The sequence below is a fragment of the Rhinatrema bivittatum genome, chromosome 2 (assembly GCF_901001135.1).
Source record: "Rhinatrema bivittatum chromosome 2, aRhiBiv1.1, whole genome shotgun sequence".
Lineage (NCBI taxonomy): Eukaryota > Metazoa > Chordata > Amphibia > Gymnophiona > Rhinatrematidae > Rhinatrema > Rhinatrema bivittatum.
In genome coordinates, this window is record NC_042616.1 from 416,453,148 (window position 1) to 416,476,946 (window position 23,799).

At 44.6% G+C, this 23,799-nt stretch overlaps 1 protein-coding gene across 1 annotated transcript in view; it reads right to left on the minus strand.

Annotated features, from left to right (window-relative positions):
• Positions 1 to 13,744: 13,744 nt before the first annotated feature.
• CACNA1I (calcium voltage-gated channel subunit alpha1 I) overlaps positions 13,745 to 23,799 on the minus strand; it is a 592,517-nt gene continuing 582,462 nt past the window's right edge. Inside the window, 1 exon segment of the mRNA XM_029587119.1 lies at positions 13,745 to 14,437. Coding sequence (XP_029442979.1) covers positions 13,745 to 14,437 — 693 coding nt within the window.

The following is a 23,799-nucleotide window of genomic DNA, read 5'->3' on the forward strand; positions in this document are numbered from 1 at the left end:
CTGTGCGCTAGCCTGAGCGCACGGTATTTGTATCGGCTTGCAAAAGGGCAACAAGTGCCCTTTATCCCAATATGTCTGCATTTTAGTACAGCAGTCTCAAGATTAATAATGCAAAGCAAAGTTCAATATGGTGGCAAATTCCAACCTTACTGCCTTGTTTCATTTTCACCCATCTAGATGTTCTGCCAGGATTTTTGAAAAGCTATTTTTCTTATTCTTCCTTCTCACTCTGCCTCTTCTCATTCTTTTTTTTTTTCATGTCTGCCTCCCTTTTTTTCTCCTTCCCTCCTCCCGTCTCTTCCTTGCTTTTGCCTTCAATCTCTCCTCTCCGATCCCTGTGCCACCTGCACCATATTCGCTTTCAAAAAAAAAAAAATCAATCAGTTTTCTAGGAAGCTGAGCAAGGACAAAAGTTGCAGCAGTCAGACCACAAGTATACAAGAAGTCAATTTCAGAAATAATCTTTTATTCATTACAATATTTTGCTGTTGTGGGTTGTAGCATTCGTTTTTACACCTGTCCCATAGGAAACTGCAACCTGTTCTTAATTGGCAAGTACAAGAAACGCTTTTGTCACATTATAAATCTGAATCATTGACTGGAAGTTCCTTAGTTGGGTCGGAGGAGGCAACACCAAAGAGATGCCCTGACCCCGGGTTTGCTTTGAAACACAAATTATTGCACAGAGACACGCAGGCACGGTTCGGTTTTAACGTTGGTTTCGATTTGGACTACGACAGCATGAAACACATTTCGGACATCTCACCCGGGGAAAGAAAAAGAACGGAGTTTTGGAAAACTTTGTTTACATTTTTGCAAGCAGGGGCACGTTTGTGAACTCTGACCTTGGCCCCCCCCACAGACATTCAGTCTGGGGCAGCTGTTGCTCTAGATTTATCTGTGAGATTCTCTTTAAAACAAACTGCTTTCATTGGCGTTTTCTAGGCATTGGAACAACCCTCAAGGATCAATCTGAAAATGGAACTTTCTAGATGAACTGGTGCTCAGATTGTGAATATCTATCAACAGGAGAAACTGCTCAAAGCTTTTGAATTCAGATTTTGTATAAAAATATTTGCAAAGCTCATTCAAGCAACTTGCCAACCCCCCCCCCCCCCCCACCACACACACAAAAACACACATAGCAGACGTCATAGGCTACAGATCATCAAAGACCAGTGAAAGCCAACCGATTGCATGTGCACCTCAGACAGCGCTCCTGCTTAACTCCTAGATACTGAGGAGGTGCAACTCTCAAATGGGAAAACTGGCACTGGCATCCACCAAACTAGTGATTCCAGATATTTGGGCTTTTTTGGCACATGAGCTTTTTAAAAAAAAAAAAAGTTTTCCATCACAGTTGGGCTCTAGACTAATTCAGCCCCCCCTGCCCCCCTCCCACTTCCATTCCCCCCCCCTCACTTTCGCTAGGCATGTTTAAATCCAGGAGAGCTTCACCTGTCTCAAATAATCTTCACCCAGCTTGTACAGTGATCTTATCAAATGTCAGCTCTGTGAATATTTCAACCAGCAAAGGATAGGTAGCTTGCAAAAAGTCTAAGGAAATCACAAGTAAAGAAAATAATTAAAAAAAAAAAAAGAAGAACAGTTTAAGGTCTCTTGGCTTCCCTACAAAGGAATCCGGGTCAGCTTTGCTTGTTAACCTACAGAGAACTTAGGGACATACGCCTCATGTCTTCTACAAACAGTAACTAGACAAGCCGCCTTAGTCACTGACGAGGGGCGAAATAACATGCTACACTGCTCAGAACATACAACGTCCACTGTAGAACTGGGACATATATCAGAATGTGATAGCAGCATTCTGACGGATTGCTCTGCCTGTTGCGGGCTGCCTAGGAATTGATCATTGGGTAACTCAGACAGGTTCATTAAACAATTGCCACATCAGTCACTCTGTGAATACTTGAAGAGGCATTTTCCTCCCTTATGTGCACTCCATTCTCAAAAGGAGGGTGTAACTTTTACATCTACAGCTATTTTCTCTCTTTGCGGTTGGTCAGCACTATATTTTAGCGCTGCCTACTTGTCAAGTGGTATTTCAATTTGGCTGACTTGAGCTGAACTGCCTCTTTAAGTTAAATGCAAAAAAAAAAATAAAAATGGACATTTCTTGCTGGTTTAGGGGGAGCAGGAAAAAAGGTTTACATATATATATATATATATTTTTGAACAACATAAGTAGGTATCTTCTGCAATTTGAAACCAGTGGGAGGAGAAATATATGCTCACCACCTAAGACATACTGAAGCAAGGGTAATCCTAATAAGTTATTGGCACTAGATTTAAATGAAATGCGAATGCATCAGAAGGCAGCATTACTTCACTCTTAAGACAGTGGCAGGCCTGGTAGCGGTCCTGCATTTGCTATCTCATGTTCAACCATTTTGCTTGAGGCCCTTCCACTAACGTTGTGCACTCATGCTGCTTAATAACCAAAGTGCATGAGTTTAGGCAGTAAATCTCCATGAGGCTGTTAGATGCACTAACGCTGCATGCATAAAATACAGGACATTAGCAGGAGCTCCCAAGACATCCCTAGCAAAGAGTAGGGCATTTCTGCATTGTTTTGCCTGGGAGGTGTCTTATGGACAGATAAGATATGTCATCTGGTCTTTCTTTGCTGTCACTTTTCTATTCTGTTCCCTCCCTACCCCCTTTGCTGACATCCCATGATAAAATGTCAGCCAGTTGCGCCTGAAGATCCCATATTCGTGGTTCACAGATCTGGATCTGATGTAGAATGTTATTTTTTAAATGTTCATCCATCATTTCATAATCAAACTCATACACCCCACAACCTACAAGACAGTGTAATTACGCATACATAGGTGCGTTCAGGGGCAGCCTCCTGCCCAGCATGACACGTACGTTATAGCAAGTGTCACCGAAAGGCACAACCTGTCATGTCGGGTTTAAAAGCAGCATCCATCGAAGAGAGAGCTGCGCCGGGTAAAGCAGTAGCAGGGGGAGCTAATCTGACATTAAATTGTAAAGCAGATCAGAAACACAGCTAGAAGGAAAAAAGAACAGAGCAGGATATCCAAAAGTACCAACCCCAAAATAAAAGCTTAAATTAATACCTTCCTATCTTTTCTTCATACACACAAAATACGGTTTCTATAAGATTGGGACAATTTAAAGTTTTTCCCCCCTCTTTAAATCAATTGGTCACAGTGCTTGTAAATAATTAAAAGAGATTGAAAAAAAAAAGTCTTTGCTGGATGACAAGAGGGTTTCTGTTTCCAAGGCAACTGGCTTCCTGGGGCCTAAAGGCTTATTTTGGTGATGCGCAGCAGAGGCTGGGGAAAGCTGGAAAAAAAGACGGAAAGCATTGATCCATAGCGAAGGTTTACTCAAGAACAGCTTTTTTTGCAATGTCATCAAAAGTTCCAAGCAAATCCATTCCAATTCATTAAATGTAGCACCATCCCCAAATAGTGTTGGAAATGTATTAGTTTTTTGGGGGCAGCAGTTAGCATGGCAAAACTGCTAACACTACATTACATGGGAGGAAGTATGGTCCTAGTGCTTAGAAGATACGAGGATGAGATGACTCCATGAAGCTAGGATGCAAGGTCCTAATCCTTGCTCTGTCACTCCCTCCCTGAGATCTTGGGAAAGTCAATTTTATAGTTATCTACCGGTGCTTCAGATTGCTCAACCGGAACTGAGTTAAGGGATAATAAAAGTGTGCCTTTTATTTTAGAAGCTGTTATGCAGTTCACACATCGGAAAAATGGTACAGCGCTGCGCATGCCTGGAAATGCAAGTTTTCTAAATGCCCATGTGTTTGGCATGCATGCAAGCAAACACAGACTTCTCTAAGAAAAAGCCCACTGACCTCCTACCTAGATGAACCATGGTGCCTAAATTCAAATTGCTCTCATCTTATATCTGTCCAAGTCCTGAAGCAAAATGCATATTTAATGTTTATGAAAACTCCTCGAGTCCAGCAGCTCTTGACACTTTTATTGTGCAAATGATCTGAGGCATGTAAACGGAAAAGCATCTGGAGATATTCAGTCTGTGGCATCAATCAAGAGTCAGGGGTGGCTTGGGGATATCACATGGAGATTTACTTCGTATGTGATTTTTATTTTCTTTACACGCCTCCCAGTTTTACAACGTAGAGCCCACCATATTTAAGTAAACTGCAGGATGAGTTGTGCAGTTCATCATTACTACTAGTGCCGCTTGAAGAATGAATAGGAACTTAAAATAAAACCTTGCCCGCTGTACCCAAGAAATTCATGATATTTAACATGGTGCCGCAATTGCTGAAAACGCTTTCTCATTTTCTTTTGTGGGCAGGTGGAAGTGTCCACATATTCAAGCACTGTAATTTTCACCTGGGTGCTGCTGCCTAAAATTTTAGAAAGAACATTTCACAAATGCTGAAGCAGCAGGCTGGTTTTCAGTCACCTCCGCAAATCCGCGAGGGTGTTTCCCTCCCTGCATGCTCTGGCATAGACAGTCCTAGTGCCAGAGGAAAGCAGGACGTGAATGTGCCGACAGTGCAGGATGAGTGGTCCCATGGACGTTCTTGCCAATAGCCTCAGCTGCTTATTGCAGTGGTAGCCAATTCCAGTCTTCAAGAGACAGAAGCAGGCCTGGCTTTCAGGATATCCATCATGAGTATGCGTGAGATCTACATACAATGGAGGAAGTACATGCAATAGTAATAATAAGAAGCATATATCTCTCTCATGCATATTCATTGTGGACATCCTGGACACCACACCCGTTTGCGGCTCTCGAGGGCCAGAGTTGGCCACCCCTGCCTTATTATTATGGGAGTTTGCAACCACAGACACGGTTCAACACATGGTTTCAGTTGACAGTCACTGAGGGCAATTTCAAAGCTGTTTAGCTGGGTAAAAAGCAGCCTGTCCCAAAATCACTCACCTCAGCCATGCGAAAAGACCATGCGTGCTTCTCTCTGTACCATGCACGATTTTAGACAGATTAAAAGGCGACCTTCCTGCGGGTGTGTTCAGGTCAGGGGGAGGAAAGCAATGTGTATACATTTGACTTTTAAAATGCACGCACCCTATTCTGCCCCAAGCTCGACGGGTGCAGATTACATGGATACTTTGCCTCTGTGGCCACTGACCTTCACAGGGAAACAACACGGACAGTTTCCCCTTGCAAACTGGCTGTCCTATGTGCAAACTAAAAGTGCCTGGAATCGACACAGGCCATTCAAAACTGCTTCCTCTTTCTTCTGGTTTTTTGTGGGTTTTTTTTTTGGGGGGGGAGGGGGATTGACATCATCTAGTATCTGGAAAGGCTGCCCCCCTCCCCATCCTGGCGTGAAGCAGCACTTGTTGTTGTTGGTTAAGTGTTGTCGGTAGACAAGAGACTGCAAGTGGCTGAGAATGAAATGCCCCAGTTTGTCTCACGCAGTTTTACTCTTGTGCTTGGCTTTGGAGACTGTGGAAAAAATGAAGGTGCTTTAAAGCTTAAGTCACACCCCGGTCGCCAGTGCGACATAAGCTCGCGGCCAGTCATTTTAGCGTTCAAGCAGAACGTCGTCGTGCAATTGTCTGCCAGAACCTGCTCGATCCTACTGCAGACTGCTTCTCTGTCGCCTCCTTAAGGACACCCACAAGCACACAGGGCTGAAATGCCCCTTAATACAAGGGTGGCTGACCAGCTTTTTAAACAATGACTGTCTTCCGATGAGTCCCCTGCCGTTCTGTGATCAAGGACCACTTGCCCTCCCCTTGGCTTCTGCACAAAAGGCAGAGCTGCAGGGGAACTCAGGCAGCACTTTCCTTCCCTTTGTGGAAACATCAGTTAAAATAACAGCTTTCCCAGATGGGAAATCAGAGGGCAATTTAGCAAAAGACCATTATTGGGAGCACAGCATTATTGCTTTATTGTGGAGTGTGATTTATAACTGGAGGGAAGAGATGAGATTTAAAAAAAAAAAAAAAACCAAAACAAAACGATGTCTCTCAGGCTGAAGACATAGCTAAAGGGATACTTGGTGAACTGTGTGCCTCTTGGTCTGGAAGCCAATGGAAATTTATTTTAAGTGAACTGCAAGGCTTATCTATCGGCGGCAGAAATGCGGAAAGATCCACGTGCCCTGAACAATAACTAAGTACCACAGTTCTAGTGGGGCTGTAAATAAGGGCATTGCTTTTAATGCTTTATGCTCTCCCACCGGCCCTTCCCGCTTTCCCTGTCCTCTCTATCTTCCCATCTCTCTAATCATCTGGCAAACACCGTGCTTGTAAAAAGAATTTTTAGAACTTTCACTAAACATTGTAAAAGGACAGATAATGTTAGCCGTGCACACTGCTGCCAGCAGATCAGCTCTGAGAAGAGCCCTGACTGCCAGTCTGTTGCCAGCTCCATCAAACCTACCCAACTGGACCTGCCAGTGCCCCCCACAACATGCATCTTCTCAAAGAGCTAACCAAACCTCTCCCTTCCTCCTTCCCTGGGATCACCTCAGTTTATAGCTGGATAGGTTAGAAGAAGACCAAAAACCTATTAAACTGAACCTTCTCTGGACTGCCTAAACTGCTATCTCTGGACCTGACTTACTAAGGCTTTTGTTTGTCTCATTCTTTGGCTATGGGGGAAAAAGCCAAGGAAATCTAGCTTTTAATTATGTTAATCTCCCTTCTCCAAGTACATTTGTTCTTTTGTTCTTCCACACCATATTCTCATTTTTTTTTAAATTAAGGACACTGCTTTAATAGGTTGTCAAAGTCTACCACCCCTGTAGGTACTTTGCCCTTTATGCTCATGCAGAATGTGGATTTAGCTAGTCTGAATGCTTTCAATATGACAGTCTCACCCCACTCTGCCCTTGTGATGTCAGATTAGTATTAGTGCGTTAAGGAGGAGGACCAATCCCCCATTGGGAAGGATGAAATAGTGGTACAGTCAACCTCCGCTCCCACGTGAGTAGGGGAGTTGTTCTTACAGCCCTCTCCCATGGAGGGGCTCAGTAGGATGTTTCCCACTGAGAGGGACCCAAGATATGTAAGATGTTGGAGAAGAAATTCCAGGGTGGAGTGCCTGGAAGTTCCAGACAGAGAGAGAGAGAGTCATAAAGGGTTTTAAATCGTGTGATGGACCGGTGTACTGGCAGGTGTCAGAGGGAAGGGCACCATGCCTGGGAAGGTCATTAGAATCGAAGACTGATTCCTCTACCATTAGCCCACAACTCCACTGAGACATTAGAGAAAGAGAGATTGCAGAGGAAAGGATTACAGCTGCCAGACAGGTATTGGGCAGGCCCAGGGAGGAAGAGGGTACCTTCCCTGAAGAGCTAACCTGTTTGAAGGAGAGCTAGAAAGAGACTGTGATTTTTTTTGTTTGTGCTGTGGACTTTTTTTGTTAAAGTGTAGCTGCACTAGTCTATGTGATCTGCCACCAGTTTTTGCCTGTAAAGTCTTTTTTGTTGAACAACAGTGTTGGACTGGTGTGAAGAAGATTCCAAAGTGATTCTATCCCAAGGCCCTTGGAACCTTGTATATTCCCCTGTGCGGGAATCCCTAAGATGGTCATGAGTCTGGCCTGGTCTGTGGCCTGGTCTGGTGGCCTGGTCTGTGGCCTTTCCCATGTGCACCTCTGCCCAGGCCCAGAATGGGATGGGAGCTACACAAAAATAGCACCCAACATGGGGCCTGTGGGGTTTGGGGGTATCTGGAGATCTGTACCCTACCTGGGGAAGGCACTTTGAAAATTTCAGGCAAATCTGATAATGTGTTATGGAGACTGAAAAATCCAAGCTGGCCACTGTCATTTTCACACCAATCTGACAAGTCTGCTTGCCTGTGTGAAGCTTTCTGGTAGGGATGCCAGCTCGACCTGCTGCATCATCTGGGAGCCATCCCAGTGAAATAAATTGACCTCAGTGGAGCATGTAAAAGTGTTAAGAACATACATACCGACACAGTGTGTGTGTGGGGCAAGGAGCAGGGAGAGCACATGAAGGAAAACATGGACAATTTATGGTCTAGTGTGATAGCTATGCCTGGCCGATTTGAGACTTCCTCTAAATCAGGCACCTTTGAGATGATGGCTCAGCATCCAACATTGGCATGACAACCCTATTACCCACATTTCTATTGAACATGGACTATGCTAGATGGAAGGAATCCTCTGTCACCTTCTGCAGGACCCCATCCTGTTGCACTTAAGATTCTTTTCATGGAGGGGCAACATCTATGAACCAGATGCACCAGATCCCTAAAGATTTTTTTGTGGAAGAAAGAGGGACCCAGTGTTCATTACTCTGACCCTGTAAAGTCAGAGAATTGAAGGAGTCTGATCATGAGTTACCAGGACGGTCATCTTCTGGTTCCACCCTCTGAGGATTGCCAATGGAAGGCTTAATTTCAGCGGCTACTCAAACCGATTCAGAGGCCATTGGTGTGACAGAGGTAAGCCCTGGGCAAGAAGTCTCTAGTGGGGTTGCATCTGGAAATACCAGTGGGACTGGAGTCCCCAAGAATAGCACGTAGAGAGATATGATACGTCTTGCAGAGTGTGGTGGACTGGTGTACTGCCTGGGAAGGTCATTAGAGTCAAAGACTGAGTCATCTACCATCAGCCCATGACTCCACTGAGAGATCGGAGAAAGGGCAAAGGATTGCAGAGGGAAGAATTACAGCTACCAGACAGGAATTGGGAGGGCCCAGGGAGGAAGACAGTACCTGCCCTGAAGAGCTAGCCTGTTGGAGGGAGAGCTAGAGACTGTGATTTTTTATTTGTACTGTGGACCTTTTGATACAGGTAGGGAACCATTGGTTTCCCTTACTAAGAGGAATGTCCTAAATTGCTGGGGAGGTTCATTGCAGAAACTACTAAAGAGAGATTTGGGGTTTACTCCCCCATATGGGAGCTGTAGATGGTGTGAGCTAGCTTTTTAACATCCCCAAGCACAATCAATCCTTGTGGATTTTGAGTTAGCCTTTCAAGAGCACAGGAGCTTGCCGTCTTCTGTCCCATTATTTATTGAAAAGGAGTTGGGGGGGGGATTTTCTCTTTTGGGTTTAGCCTTCCAACTAACCTGATTCAGGCTTGTTTGGGACTCCATTTTTTGAGAATTCCCTGTGAGAGTCTGGTCCCCCTTGTTGTAGTGGATTGGGGCGCCTCTGTGTTCAAGGCTGGATCACGGGGCAGGGAAGACCTGCAGTGAGCTAACTCTCCCTCACACCTAGAAGTGACCCGATGCAGGAGTTGCGACTTTAAATTATCTGTTTTGGACTATCTCCTCAGTTTGGGGGACATGAAAGTTTTTTCCACCCTTCCTGCTTCTCTTCTGATTTTTCCCCTTTTTGGGTTTAGAGACTATTTTTGTTCCACTGGGAGCTGATGGAACTTGGTACCTGTGACTGGAGTGGTGTCTTTCATCCTGAAAGAAACTGAGATCTGGAGGAACTCATTTCGAGGAAAGGATCCCAGCCAGTAGTACAAAGGGAAGGAAACTAGCAAGCCTTACTAATCGCCAAAATAGACTACTGCAGCGCTCTCCTCCTGGGTCTCCCCAGCTCTACCACCAAACCTCTACAGATGATACAGAACGCCGCGGCAAGAATCCTGACCAACACCAACCGTGGAGAACACATATCACCTATCCTCCGTAACTTACACTGGCTCCCAGTGTACTATCGAATCCTTCACAAATCACTCACTCTAATTCACAAATCCATCTACAATCACCTACATCTGGACCTGGTACTCCCTCTCAATCTTCATATCTCCAACAGACCGACTAGAGAAGCATATAAAGGAACTCTACAGGCCCCTCCCACAAAAGCAACTCACCTCACCTCGACCAAAGATCGTTCATTTTCGACAGCAGGCCCAGCTATCTGGAACAATATCCCTTCCGACCTCAGAATGGAACCCTGCCTCTCAACATTCAGAAAAAAACTTAAGACCTGGCTCTTTCGCCAAGCCTTCTCAGATCCCCCTGATACACATTAGCCGAGGTTCTATGGATCTCCGTACCTCCTTGAAGTTTCCAATAAGATCCTCCCCTGACTCACCAATTGTTTATACTTGTTTACTGCGTACCTAGGCCTTTTTTTCCCAGCAGTCTATGCCTCCAAGTTTACTATCCTTGTTGAATGTAACTTTGTTTTTCCTGTTTAAACTATTGTCTTTGGTTCAGTCCCCCAATTCGATGTAAACCGATCTGATATGGTCTTTTAACCATGAAGGTCGGTATAGAAAAGTGTTAAATAAATAAATAAATAAACTAGAGGATACAAGGTGGAGAGAAGCTGAAAGTAACAAGAACTTTGTTGCTGCTAACTCAGGCAGAATACAAGTGAGAGTAAAGTGCCCATCAGGTACTGCACAAGAAATTTAAGGATTTAAGAAGATCCAGGAAACACATGAGAGCTGGGACTAAGTTCTGATAAAATATCAGGACTATATTCTAACCACCTACACTGGGAAGAAGCTGGGTTAAAATTGGGAAGCTAAAAAAGGATTAAACTATCTTCAATCTGGGAAATCTGTAAATTGGAGCAACTGGGAAGAGAAGGAACTGAAGTGTTGAAAGTGTGCTTCTAAGGAAATTGACAGACTTTACTAAAGAAATGTCACAAGTTTATTAATCTTTCTGCTGTATTATTGACTTTAATCGAACTTCAAACTGAAGCTGTAAATATTATTCAGACAGCTAATCAAATATCAGTAAAAGAAGGTGGAAAACACTCTGCTTCTCAACATGTTTTTTTAGATGAATAAGACTGTGGTGATGATCAGTGCTCTGTACAGAGGACAGAGAAGGGCTTGTATTGCAAGAAATGGGTATTGGAACTATTGCTCTTCCCCAGCTTGGAATCCTGCAGCTCAGAGAGTTAATGCCAGCCATGGAGGAAGCGGAGAGAGTTAAGAAGAGGAGTTGTGCATAAAGAGTCCATTCTCTCTTTTCTATGTGCCCCTGGGTGCCAGCTACAGGATCCATCCTTCCCAGGGGTTACACACAGTATTGGTGCACTATCCTGTGTGGGCTGCTTTTTGAACTTTGTGTTTTGCCACCAGTTTTTGTCAGCAAAATGTTTTAAATGAACAACAGTACTGGACTGAGGAGTGATTTTTGTTGCTGGACTGGAGTGAAGATGATCCTCCAGAGTAAATCCTATGGGCCTTTAAAACTTGTGTTTCCCCTCCTGTGGGGTATGGTCATAGGGCCTTATGTGGTCCATAGCTCTCCCCTTGTACGCCCCTGCCCAGGTTGGGACAGAAGCTACACTAATATCACCGCTGCATGGACTCTGGGTTTTACAGGCGAGGGAAGTAGTACAGTCATTTATAATTATTCCGTAACATGACAGTCTGCCTAGTAGGGAGCAGGGCTGCATGGGTGCACACAGGCCCCAGCAAAAGTGAGTGGAGATAAGGAGCCAGATTTGCTATGGGTCCTACACCTGTAGCACAAGGGACATGACATCTATCCCCACATCTGGGGAGTATATGTGTGCGCAACAGGATAAAAGGTAGATTTCTAGCCTTAGGTGGCTCAAAAGCCCAGGGATCACTACTCAAGAGCCTGCCTGTGCCGAAAACTATAAACTTTCCCCATCCTTCTGCCAAAATACAACACACCTCACCTACTCTAGGCACTTATTGCAAACTCAGCTGCGTATTGTGCCTCAAGCCCTTTGATTTATCGCTGCGCCATGCTTTCCTACATTCACAATGAGAAGGCCGAGGAGTGCATTTGTTCATCAGTGTGCTAGGTATTGGTAAAAGCCTAAAAGCACAGGGGATAAAAAAAAATATACTAATGATCTGCTTTGGCTGGACAAGCACCTAGGTTCTATCACTCAGTTTGTGTCATGTGCCAAAAGACTGAACGTTCGTATTCTGGCTGAGTTCACAATGTACTAGCCTAAGCAGCATCTGAGCCCCACGCACACCTGCACACACTTGCACAAAAATATGAACTAGGTAGGACAGTGCCAAACTGTTCACTAGTGAGATTTCCATTTTAGCTTTACCACAAGTATAGAAGAACATATATATATACACATATACATATATATATATATATATATATACACACACACACACATATATATATGTATATATGTATATATTCATATTCATTGAATCTGAGCTTAAGATAATTACAGTGAAATTTTTTTATATAGTTTTTCTTTGTTCTGCCAATCTGGCAATTTTTTTCTTATCAAAATTAATGCTAGTCATTTAATATCTTCTAAAATGTGTTTTTGCATCTGGTGCCTTTGGGCTTCTAAAACAAAGAGTTCATATCATCAGAATAACATCATCCACCAACAACAAAATAAATAAATATAAAATAAAAAATGGTACAGTTCCATTTTTGTTTCATAGCAGCTTTCTGAAAACATTCAGCATTTCTTTTGCCAGAAGGCTTGCAGCGAACGACCAGTCTTGACTTTTCCCCTAACAGATCACAGTCTTGCCGCTTCCTGGATGTCTTCTGGATACAGTTTTTCCTTTTCAGACACAAGAAATTTCCCCTCCCCCAGAAATAGGAGGCTCATTCTTTTCACATTGTCGTCTGGAGCGTGTTTACAGGTTACTTGTGAAAATATATATTTTTATCTCAGTGGCATTTCTCTGCATGATCAACCTTTTATTTCCACTTGTTAGTTATTCCTGATTCTGGAGTACTCTTAGATTTATTTTTTTTTACCTTAATAATTATCAAGGTAAAAGAATTATCATTTGTTACTGTTTTGGTGCTATTTTAATACCCCTGAAAGCAATTTCTGGAAGTCTCAAACAAACTAAACTGAAATTACATATATATTTATATATATGTATGTGTGTGTATATATATCTATCTATCTATATCTATATATACACATACATATACACATATAAAGCCACACATATATTCTGTCAGTTTATTTTTACTTCATCTATGTGTAAAATGTATATCTATATATACACAAGCTGCAATCCAAAATATTTGCGGGAATACGAATATCCTTTCTCTGCTTTCTCTTCCCTTTTCCCACCTGCCCCATCCCCCTCTCTCCCCCATGTCTTCCCTTACCTCTTTCCCCCTCACTTTCTCTTCCCAATGGGTGTGGTGCAATAAGTTTGCCACCAACCTTGCAGGACTGTTTCTCCATAATGTCCACACCTACTTTGCCCAGAGGGCCCGTTCCATCCAGTTCCTGTCCAGCACAGTGCGGGTGCCAAAGGCTTGGTACACATGCTGGACGGCTCAGAGCACCCCCTGGTGGCCACAGGGGAAACAGCGTGCATAGAGAACTAGAAGACAAGGCTATCCAAACAGTGTGGACAAAGAACTAGCACCAAGGCTTTTATGTATACATGTACTGTATGTATATATATATATATATATATATATATATACATACACACATTTGTTTTTTCTTTTTCACACAGCTGAAGTAAAACTAAACTAACTTAACATATATATGATGGTACAGTGTTTTTAGACAATGGCTCCTCACTTTTCTCTCCAAGCTGGTTGGCTTTCTACTCCCACTCCTCTCCCACTTCTCTCCCCCCCAAACCCCGCCACCAAAAAACAACTGGTCTTGCTTTTAATTTCACCCACACGTGTCCAGTCATGTTGCTGTATTGCTTCACTCTCTCACGCAGTGAGGTAAAAATAACTTATTTATGTATCTGTTTTTTTCTGATGCCAGTTTGTCACTCGGCGCTCGGAAATGGCCTTGTTAGCCCCTCCCCTCCCCCTCCCTTGGAATCCTCATCTGTTCCTTCTGCTGACGCTGTTGCCAAATTCAACACTGGAGTGAACCACCGAGCCACAGTTTGCTGGGATCCCCCTCTCTCCGCCTGCCAGCTTGTCTCCACTGTCCTGGCTCTGGCCCTTGCCCGGGGAGGTAGTATCCTTGCAGAAATCCGTGACCCAGGATGGCATAGAGAGGAAGCCTTGGGGGTCCACAGCGTAAAACTGCTTGGACTCTCTGCTCCGTGGAGGGGCAGCCGTCAAGCTACTAGTGCTGCTGCACTTTTTCATGATGCCAGATGACCCCAGGGAAGGAGGCGGGGAGAAGAGAGAGGTGAGGGAGAGGCTGCTCAGGGTCTCCGACTGCTCGCTGGTGCCCCTGAGGCTGCTGCCCACGCCTTCTTCATCGGAAGGGTCCATGGAGTCGTGGAGGGTGCAGCCAGGGCTGGTGCTGCCCCCGCTGCTGTGGCTCCGCTGATGCCTTCGGGTGCTCTGGAGGTTGAAGACCTTCCGGCTCTGCCTGGTCTGCGTCAGGGAGGTGGGAGAGAAGGGGAGAGAAGTCCTTTGGGCAGCAGGGACGGGGCGCAGCATGGGAAGGTCCAGGGTGCACTGAGGCGAGTCGCTCAAGTTCAAGTTTTCCTCCAGCGTGGTCTGCAGGCTGTTCTCGGAGCTTGCACTGCCGCTGTCCAAGGAAGCATCGCTTTCGGTAGCCTGCGGACCATCAATGCAACAGAAAAACTGGCAGTTTAGTATCAGTAATCATTCATCTGGCAGAGAGTGGGGGAATTTGAGGGGGGAAACTGAAAGATATAAGGATCTGTGTGTGTCCCCCCCAATGGAAATAAAGTTAAGCGGCCCAAAGTCACAAAAGTAATAAAGAAACACACCAGAATTAAAATAAATATTAAAAAAAAAATATATATATATATTATTGTAAATGAAACAGAAAAGCAAAATTTGGCTTGCCATCACAGCAGTAAGCACAAAAGGAACCGCACTACAAAAGAGCGGCAGAAAAATGGACCTGCTTAATTTTAAAGACTGATCAATTATATTGGGGACTTTGACATTTCCTCTTCATTTTAAGCATTCTCTGTATTGCTTTCCAAGATTTCAATCCAATAAACTCTGTATTTATGGTGAGGTTTACAACTGCAGTCTACAATTGCACTTTTTCAACCCATCTCTACTTGGAAAGTATAACTATGGGAAGGAATAACATCATGTTTTAAGAACAAAAGTCACAGATGTTAGGAAAATCGGTTCATGGGCTTTGTCATCTTCAGGTTCATGCTACTTCTAATTTCTTTGCTTTGACTTTGCCTTCAGCTCCAACCTGCTGAAGAAAGCAGCAAGTTGGAGATGCTTCTAGAACACACTGCACTGCTAGCAAGAGAGTTAAACAAAGACAAGGCGCTGATGAGGATATTAAGAATTCCTCACATTTACTTTTTATTATAAGTATACATTACTCATGGTTACATGGTTATCTAAAAGGGGATGAAAATAGCAAATGCAATTCTGTATAAAATATATCACTTCTAATGGTCAAAACGTGGAACACTTATATCACTTTGATGCAATGGGGTGCCTAGCCCTGACTATTAGCATATACGTTTTCCTATTCTTAAAACTAGGAATTTTCTAGCGATGTAGCAGGAGGGTCTGTTCCCCAAAGGGTGCATCAGTATGCAGAAATCTAAAGGGTGACTCCGTGAGTCAATGGGTGAAACTCGTGAATGAGGGAGCTGAGGAGAGGCAGCATAGGGTCTGCGCTCTTTCAGAGCTTCAGTGAAGCTCCTGTGAGCTCCTGTCTTTTTGCTTTTGGAGCTAATCCAGAAGGGTTGCTATCCCCAGGACACAGGACAAGAGGCACACCAACAAAATATTTCAGAAACCTTACTGAATTAGGAGTTGAGGAGTTTTTAGCTTGGAGGGTTATCAAGGAAGAAGAACTTGTTAGAAGCCCTGGCAAATCCAAGTTTTATCTACTTGATTTCTCCAAGGTGCATGAGGAAGTGACTTTTGAATTTGGGAAGTGCTGGAGAATTGTGTTTGATTTATTGTGTGCTCTTCTTGTTTAAGAACTATTTCTTGTCTTTTTTGCCAACATTTCTTGTCTTGTTGGCCTTAACTTTTGTCTCTACTAAAGTATTTGTGTTTGGGACATATCTTGGGCATGGCCTGGTTTATTTTTGGTAGACTGTTGATCCTTTCATTAGTCCGGCAGGTTTGTTCCTGCCCCCAATTCACAGAACCCTTGTCTCCGACCTTGCATTGAGTGGACCAGTGCTCAGCAGGGATGGGAATTGTGGCCTTCTTCCCCAAGGGGAAGGGGGGATAGAAACACTGTGGCCCAGTATGGGGGAGTAGCTAAGATGATTTTTGATGTTCCTAAGCTATTTTGTGCATTTTGGTGAAAACCATAGTGTTTTACTGCCTAAGAAACTGGAGGACATTTTCATTTTTTGTCTTATTGACTACAATGGGCCAAGATGGCTGCCATACATGTCCTAGGGGGTGACAAAGAGAAAAGAAAACCTTTGGATACTCACCAAAGGATGACGTTCCTGAGAATGAGCATGGAAGGCTTTCTGATGTCAGCTTATAGAAAGGAGCTGCCTGGAGGAGTTCCCCTGAGATGTTGCTTGCTGCAGTGGAAGACATGGGGAACTTTGCCACCGAGGAGCTAGACCAGTTTCACCCTGTGAAATGCCTGCTGAAGCCCTGCATCTTCCAGCTGGCCAAGGCTGAGCCACCATTGTCACTGCCTTCCCCGTCTATCACTCTCCTGAAGTATAAGTGTGTGCTGAAGTGAAGGGCCTGTGGGGCCCGAAACAATTAGCTTCTGGAGTGCATATGGTGGGGCCTAAGCCAGAGGATAGACGTCGTGAAAAAGAGGAGATACAGAGACAGCTTTAAGGGACCTGGAGAAAATGGTCGCAGGAGCAGTACCAGCCACATCCGGCTTTGTTTCCCCCCTGATGCCGCGGAGCTAAGCCAGACCATGGGTCTGTTGCTGCAGTTGGCAGTTATCTCTCTGCTGCTGCTGCTGGTGAATATGCAGAGAGTGGGACTGAGAATCAGCAGGGCTCAGATGAAGCTGTTGCCCAAGATGAGTGGGGTCTCATGATGGAAAGCTGTTATGGTGCTAATACAGACCTAATGTGAAGCACTAGCAGGGCCTGGAGAATATAATAGTGAGTGGTTCAGCAATATGAGTGTGTGCCTGAAGGAAGGGACCCCCCTGTGTGGCTGGCTGCTGGTCCAGAGTTGAAGGCAGTGCCAGAATTCAGCCTGCAGTGTTGGTGTGAAGTAAGACGTGGGGGGTCCCATAGAGAGGGAAACTTATTACTGTCACAGCCACAATGAAGAGGAGAGAGCCGGAAGCCAAGCTGATGGCTGCTGGTGATCAAAAGGCAGGGGAGGGGAAGGGGGAGAAGAGGGTGTGTGTGAGGTGAGACACTGAGTCCTAATGTCTGGACTGTCCAAGCAGGTTCTTAAAGGGGCAAAGCCCAAAGTCAATGTTAGTCTGCAAAGGAGTTTTTTCTGCCCCAAACCTCTCTCTCCCACAGGATCCCGGTGATGGTAGGTCCTGCATCTCTGAGATGGAAACAGAGGCCACATCTGGAAGTCCTGGACTGGAATCTCAGTCCCACTTAGTGGCTCAGCCTGCACTTCTGTTGCCAGTGCTTCTTATCTTTACATGACCATCAGTCAGATGTACTCAGAATGAAGTTTCTTGTGCCGCAGATGCTCCAGGGATTCCTTCCGGGATACTGGCTGGTTGAGTCTGGAGAGATATCGCCTGTGAAGAAAGATACCTCTACTATGGAGAGAAATCTTGTTCCAGTAGTTTCCAGTCGACTGTTCCCAGTAAATCTGGCTTCTTTCAAAGAGGATATTGGGACCAAAAGACTTTTTCTCTATGTTGTCCAGTGTGTGTTTGCTCTGAAAGTGCTGAGAAGTTAACAGGTTCCTCATGGTTGTCGTTTTTCTTTAGACTGTTAGGACTTTTGTTTGGAATTGTGGGGAATCAGCTCCCAAAGCAGAAGGACTTTAGTTACAAAATCTTTTGAGTTTGAAAAGAAAAACCCTAAAAACAATACAAAATAATATGCCAAACAATTCTTTGTTCTTATCCTTCTTTTAATCCTATCAGTGGTATTCTGTTTTACTGGAGTGTTCCAACACTAAAGATTTATTTTCCGGAAGAAGTGTTCAAGATTGGATGACACACAAACTTTGACTTTTCCTTTCAGCATCCAACTAGTATTTGGAGGATGGATTGAAAAGGAGTGCTAATTTCTCTAACTCAGAGATCTTATATAGTCTGAGCAGTGGGCCTCCAATCCAGGGACTCATGGTCAATGTTCCCTCTAAGCTGTCCTCGTGCATGGCTGTGCACAACGTTTCTCGTGGCTGCACCCAGCTTCCCCCCCCCCCCCCCCCCCACCAGCGCAGATCATCCCATCATGGCTGAAGCAATGAAAAGGTTGGAGGGGGCCGCAGTGCAGCTCATCCCACCGTGGCCCAAAGTGATTAAGGCACGAACATGTGTGGGTGCCTGTGTGAGAGACTGTGTGTTTGTTTGTGTGACAGCCTGTATGCAATGCATGTATGTGTACATGTGTCTGTGTGAAAGTTTGTGTGCTTGTGTGTGTGTCTGTGTGAAAGCTTGTATGCATCTGTGTGTGTTTATGTCTGTGTGAGAGCCTGTGTGCATGACTGTGTGAGAACCTGTGTGCATGTGAGCTTCTGTGCATGTGTGTGTAAGAGCTTGTGTGCTTGTATTTGTGTCTGAGAACCTGTGTACATGTGTGTGAGAACCTGTGTACATGTGTGTGTGAATATCTGTATGAAAGCTTGTATGCCTGTTTGCATGTGTGTACGTCTATGTGAGAGTCTGTATGCATGTGTGTGTGAGAACCAGTGTGCTTGTGTGTGGGCCTGTGTGAGTCTATGTGTATGTGTGTGACAGCCTATGTGAAAGCTTGTGTGTCTGTGTGCATTTGTGTATTTCTCTGTGAGAGCCTATGTGCACATATGTGTGTATGCCTGTGAGAACCTGTGTGTCACATATAGATTCTCACAAGCATGCACACACACATATACATATTGTGTCTGTGAGAGAGAGGGAATGTATGTGAGAGCATAGACATATATATGAGAGAGGGAGTGTGTGAGAGAATGAATGCGTTATTGTGTGTTTGAGAGAGAGAGCGAAGATAAAGTTTGTTGGCCCTACTTCCCCCAATACATGACAATCTCAGGCTGACTAGAAATCAATAGATCCCAGGTATGGAGAGCAGGAGATTTTTAAATTCTTATTTGTTTTAATTATTTAGTATAATTTGATGTTTATGCTGTTTCGAAATATTTTATTTATATATTACTAATTTACAAACTTTTATATTCCACTCATATTGAATATACATGCTGAGCAGATTGCATATATTTTGTTTTTTGGGGAAAGAACATTTCTTAATTATTGGATGTTTTATTATTCAGATGTTTTGAAATATTTAGTTGGTGTTTGAGAAATAGTAGAACAAATTTATGCAAGTTCTTTAAATTATTGCATGTTCGTCGGCTGTTTTGACATATCTATTCTTTTTATTAATTTGGTTTTAATATTATGAATGATGTTTTGTCTCTCTTGATTTTATTTATTGTTTGATGTTTTGAGAGGAATTATGATGTTTGTGTTTTTCCATTGTTGCATTGTATAATGCAGTTGGGCTTGTAGTTTCCAGTACAGTTTTTGTTGGTATGTTTCTATTTATACTTTATAGTCTTTCTATTCTGTATTTGGTGAGTCTGTATTTTAAAGACCCAGTTCTTGTGTAACTTTAATTCTTGCTGTGAAAATGATTGTAGCAATCACTGACTTTTACAGCATTATGGTCATCTCTTCCTCATTTCTATTTTAAACAGACATTTGCTCTTTATTCATTTCACTTTCATGCAGAAAATGGTTTGAATGTTCATGCAGAAAATATTTTTTCATTTACATATTTTATTGTTGTAACTGCTGTTATTAGATCAGGTGATTATTTTAAGGGATGGACTTGCCAATGTTCCCTTTAAGGATTGGGTTGATATGAGCATAACAATGATAGCTTTTTGCATCAAAGAAAGTAGTGCTCACAGGGTAATGTAACCAAAAATGTTTGCTCACTAGCAAAAATGTTTGTACATAGCAACCCAATCCTTAGAGAGAACATTGCTCATGGTAACTAATTGAGAGCGTATTTTCTCCCCATGGAGACCGTACAAGATAATAAGTACTAGAACTCCACTTTTTTTTTTTTTAAACATTTCAGGAGTGTGTTAACTGGTTTCCCTGCCAGCTCCTGTTGTAGCTGGTAATTGATTTTGAAGATATAACAGTTCCCTGCTGGTCTCCTGTGTGGCTGGTGAATGATTGTGGATACTTTTGGATCCTGCCTATGCCCTGTGAGAACTGTGGATGACATTTGATGAGAGATTTGTGATCTAGTTTCCAGATGTGCAATGTTGTTCTCCTCATATAGAAAAACTAAATGCCATGAAATGGAAGGTTCACATCTTTATTGGGTTTGGGCTTATGTGAAAGTCTATGAAATTGATTCCAGACTTGGCCTAAGAATAAGATATTGAGGTGACAGCATATCTTGTATCTATTTCATTCTTCCGAGGTTAAAGGAAATGCATTATGTTGTGAAGCATTTGGTGTACTAATTATTTTTCTCCAGCAGATGGCAGCAAGTCCAGGTTTTTTTTTCTTTTCAGGTCTTGTTCTGGGTATAGTGGGCATTGAGATGGGCCAACTCAATAGATGCCCGCGAGCGATTGACTGTTGATGTCTCTTCTTACTAATCTATATTTCCTTTCTGTAATGGAGAGATTTCTTACCTGTTAATTTCCTTTCCAATAGTCCTGCTATTGGGAAAGGAAACATCCTCAATTGAGTTGTTTACCCATATCAGCAGATGGAGGCAGAGAACACTGTTTTCCTAGTGTGACATCATCGCTACTACTTAGGGGTCGTGCAGCTCGGACAGAAATCAGTATTCCATTGTCAAAGCTTCGAATCAGACTTTATGATAATGAAATGTAATGGAGAAATTACTTACCTGATAATTTCGTTTTCCTTAGTGTAGACAGATGGACTCAGGACCAGTGAGTATAGTGTACTCCTGCTAGCAGTTGGAGACGGATCAGATTTCAATCTGACGTCAGCCCCTAGTACATATACCCCTGCAGGAAGTGCAGCTCTTCAGTATTCTCCTCGAAAAGCATTGTGGATATTTGTGTGACTGACTGATTGATTAACTTAATAATTTGAGTAACTTCATAACTTGGTTAAACGTTAAAACTTAATTAACTTGATTAACTTGAACTGGTTGATTGACTATAGCTGGAGATCGCCAGAGTACTCAACTGGAAAGCGTCGACACCCGGCAGGGTGGATGCCCTAGGTAAATGAAAACATGACTTACCCTTGAATCATTTGAAAGACCATGTGTAATGGCAGCCAAGGGTGGGGTGCTGAGTCCATCTGTCTACACTAAGGAAAACAAAATTATCAGGTAAGTAATTTCTCCATTTCCTAGCGTGTAGCAGATGGACTCAGGACCAATGGGATGTATAAAAGCTACTCCCGAACTGGGTGGGAGGCTGCCCATGACCCACTTAGAATAGTCCTTGCAAATACTGTGTCCTCCCAGGCCTGAACATCCAAACGGTAGAATCTGGAGAAGGTATAGATGGAGGACCATGTCGCCGCCCTGCAGATCTCAGCAGGCGACAGCATTCTAGTTTCTGCCCAGGATACTGCCTGGGCTCTTGTAGAATGGGCCTTGACCTGTAGAGGCGGTGGTTTGCCAGCTTCTACATAGGCCGCCTTGATGACTTCCTTGATCCAGCTGGCAATGGTTGCCCGCAAGGCCGCTTCCCCTTGTCTCTTGCGCTGTGCAGGACGAAAAGGTGATCCGTCTTTCGTATGGGTTCCGACATTTCCAGGTATCTGGATAGGAGTCTGCTGATGTTGAGGTGCGTAGACTACGGGCTTCTTCCGAATTCTTCAAGCCATCCGTCGTTGGTAGCGAGATGGTCTGGTTAAGGTGGAAGTGTGAGACCACTTTGGGGAGGAAGGAGGGAACCGTGTGTAATTGGATGGCTCCCAGCGTGAGCCTGAGGAATGGCTCATGGCAAGACAGTGCTTATAGTTCCGAGATGCAGCGGGCTGAACAAACTGCCAGCAAGAACACCGTCTTTAGGGTCAACAGGCGGAGAGATAGTCCTCGGAGGGGTCTGAAGGCGGTTCCTGCTAGGAAATCCAAAACGAGATTGAGATTCCACAGAGGTACCGGCCACTTTAGTGGTGGACGAATGTGTTTGACTCCTCTTAGGAAGTGTGACACGTCCGGGTGAGAGGCTATGCTGTCGCCCTCGCTCTTGAAGCCGAAGCATGACAATGCGGACACCTGTACCTTGATGGAGTTGAGGGACAGTCCCTTCTGTAGTCCATTCTGTAGGAATTCCAAGATCACGGGAACTTTAAATGAGGGTGGTTTGATGTTGTGATCTTCGCACCAGGCTTCAAATACTCTCCAAATCCTTATGTACATTAACGATATGGAGAACATGTGTGCTCGGAGGAGGGTGTCGATTACTGCCCCCGAGTATCCACTCTTTCTCAGGCGGGCCCTCTCAATGGCCAGACTGTAAGAGAGAATTTAGTTGGGTCCTCGTGGAGGATCGGACCTTGTTGTAGTAGGTCCCTGTGTGGAGGCAGGGGTAGGGGGTTCCCTTCCAGCAGTCTTCTCATGTCTGCGTACCAGGGTCTTCCTGGCCAATCTGGAGCCACCAGAAGAACTAGCCCTCTGTGTAGTTGTATCTTGTAAATGATTGCGCCCAAAAGGGGCCACGGCGGGAAGGCGTACAGCAGGGTCACCGGTGGCCAGGTCTGTACCAGGGCATCGATCCCTTGGGACTGCGGTTCCCGCCTGTGGCTTAAGTATCCGGACCCTTGGGCGTTGGATCTGTTTGCCAGAAGGTCCATGTCTGGTGTCCCCCACCGATTCACTATCATTTGGCTAGGCTGTAGATGACAGCTTCCATTCTCCTGGGTCTAGACTTTCCCTGCTGAGGAAGTCCGCCATGATGTTGTCTTTGCCGGCGATGTGGATGGCGGAGATCTCCTGGAGATTTGCTTCTGCCCACGACATCAGGGGGTCTATTTCCAGGGACACTTGTTGGCTTCTGGTTCCCCCCTGTCTGTTGATGTAGGCCACAGTTGTGGCGTTGTCTGACATTACTCTGACCGCTTTGTCTCGAAGTCTGTGAGCGAACCGCAGACAGGCTAGTCTGACTGCCCGCGCTTCTAGGCGATTGATGTTCCATCCTGCCTCTTCTGCATTCCACTGCCCTTGGGCGGTTAACTCCTCGCAGTGTGCTCCCCATCCTCGTACACTGGCATCTGTGGTGAGTAGGGTCCAGGTTGGAGAGGATAGTCTTGATCCTCGGCTCATGTGGTTGGCCTGCAGCCACCACCGTAGCTGGTTCCGGACTCTGCCCGGGAGTGATAGATGTATGGTGTCATTCTGGGATCGTGGGCTCCACCGTGATAGAAGTGAGCGCTGTAGGGGCCTCATGTGGGCTCGCGCCCATGGCACAACTTCCAGCGTGGATGCCATCAGCCCGAGGACTTGCAGGTAATCTCCTGCTGTGGGACGAGGATCGTTCAGCAAGGTATGTAGCCGGTTCCACAGTTTTAATCTCCTTGTGGGGGTCAAGCTGACCTTGTCTTCTTTGGTGTCGAATTGGACTCCTAGGTATTCCAGCGACTGTGAGGGTTGTAGGAAACTTTTGTTTGTATTGACCACCCATCCTAGGCTCTCCAGTAGGGTTATGACTCTGCTGGTTGCTTGGTGGCTTTCCTCCGGTGACTTTGCCCTGATCAGCCAATCGTCTAGGTAAGGGTGGACGAGGATTCCTTCCTTCCTCAGTGTTGCCGCCACCACTACTATTACCTTGGTGAATGTCCGCGGTGCTGTGGCTAAACCGAAAGGTAGTGCCCGGAACTG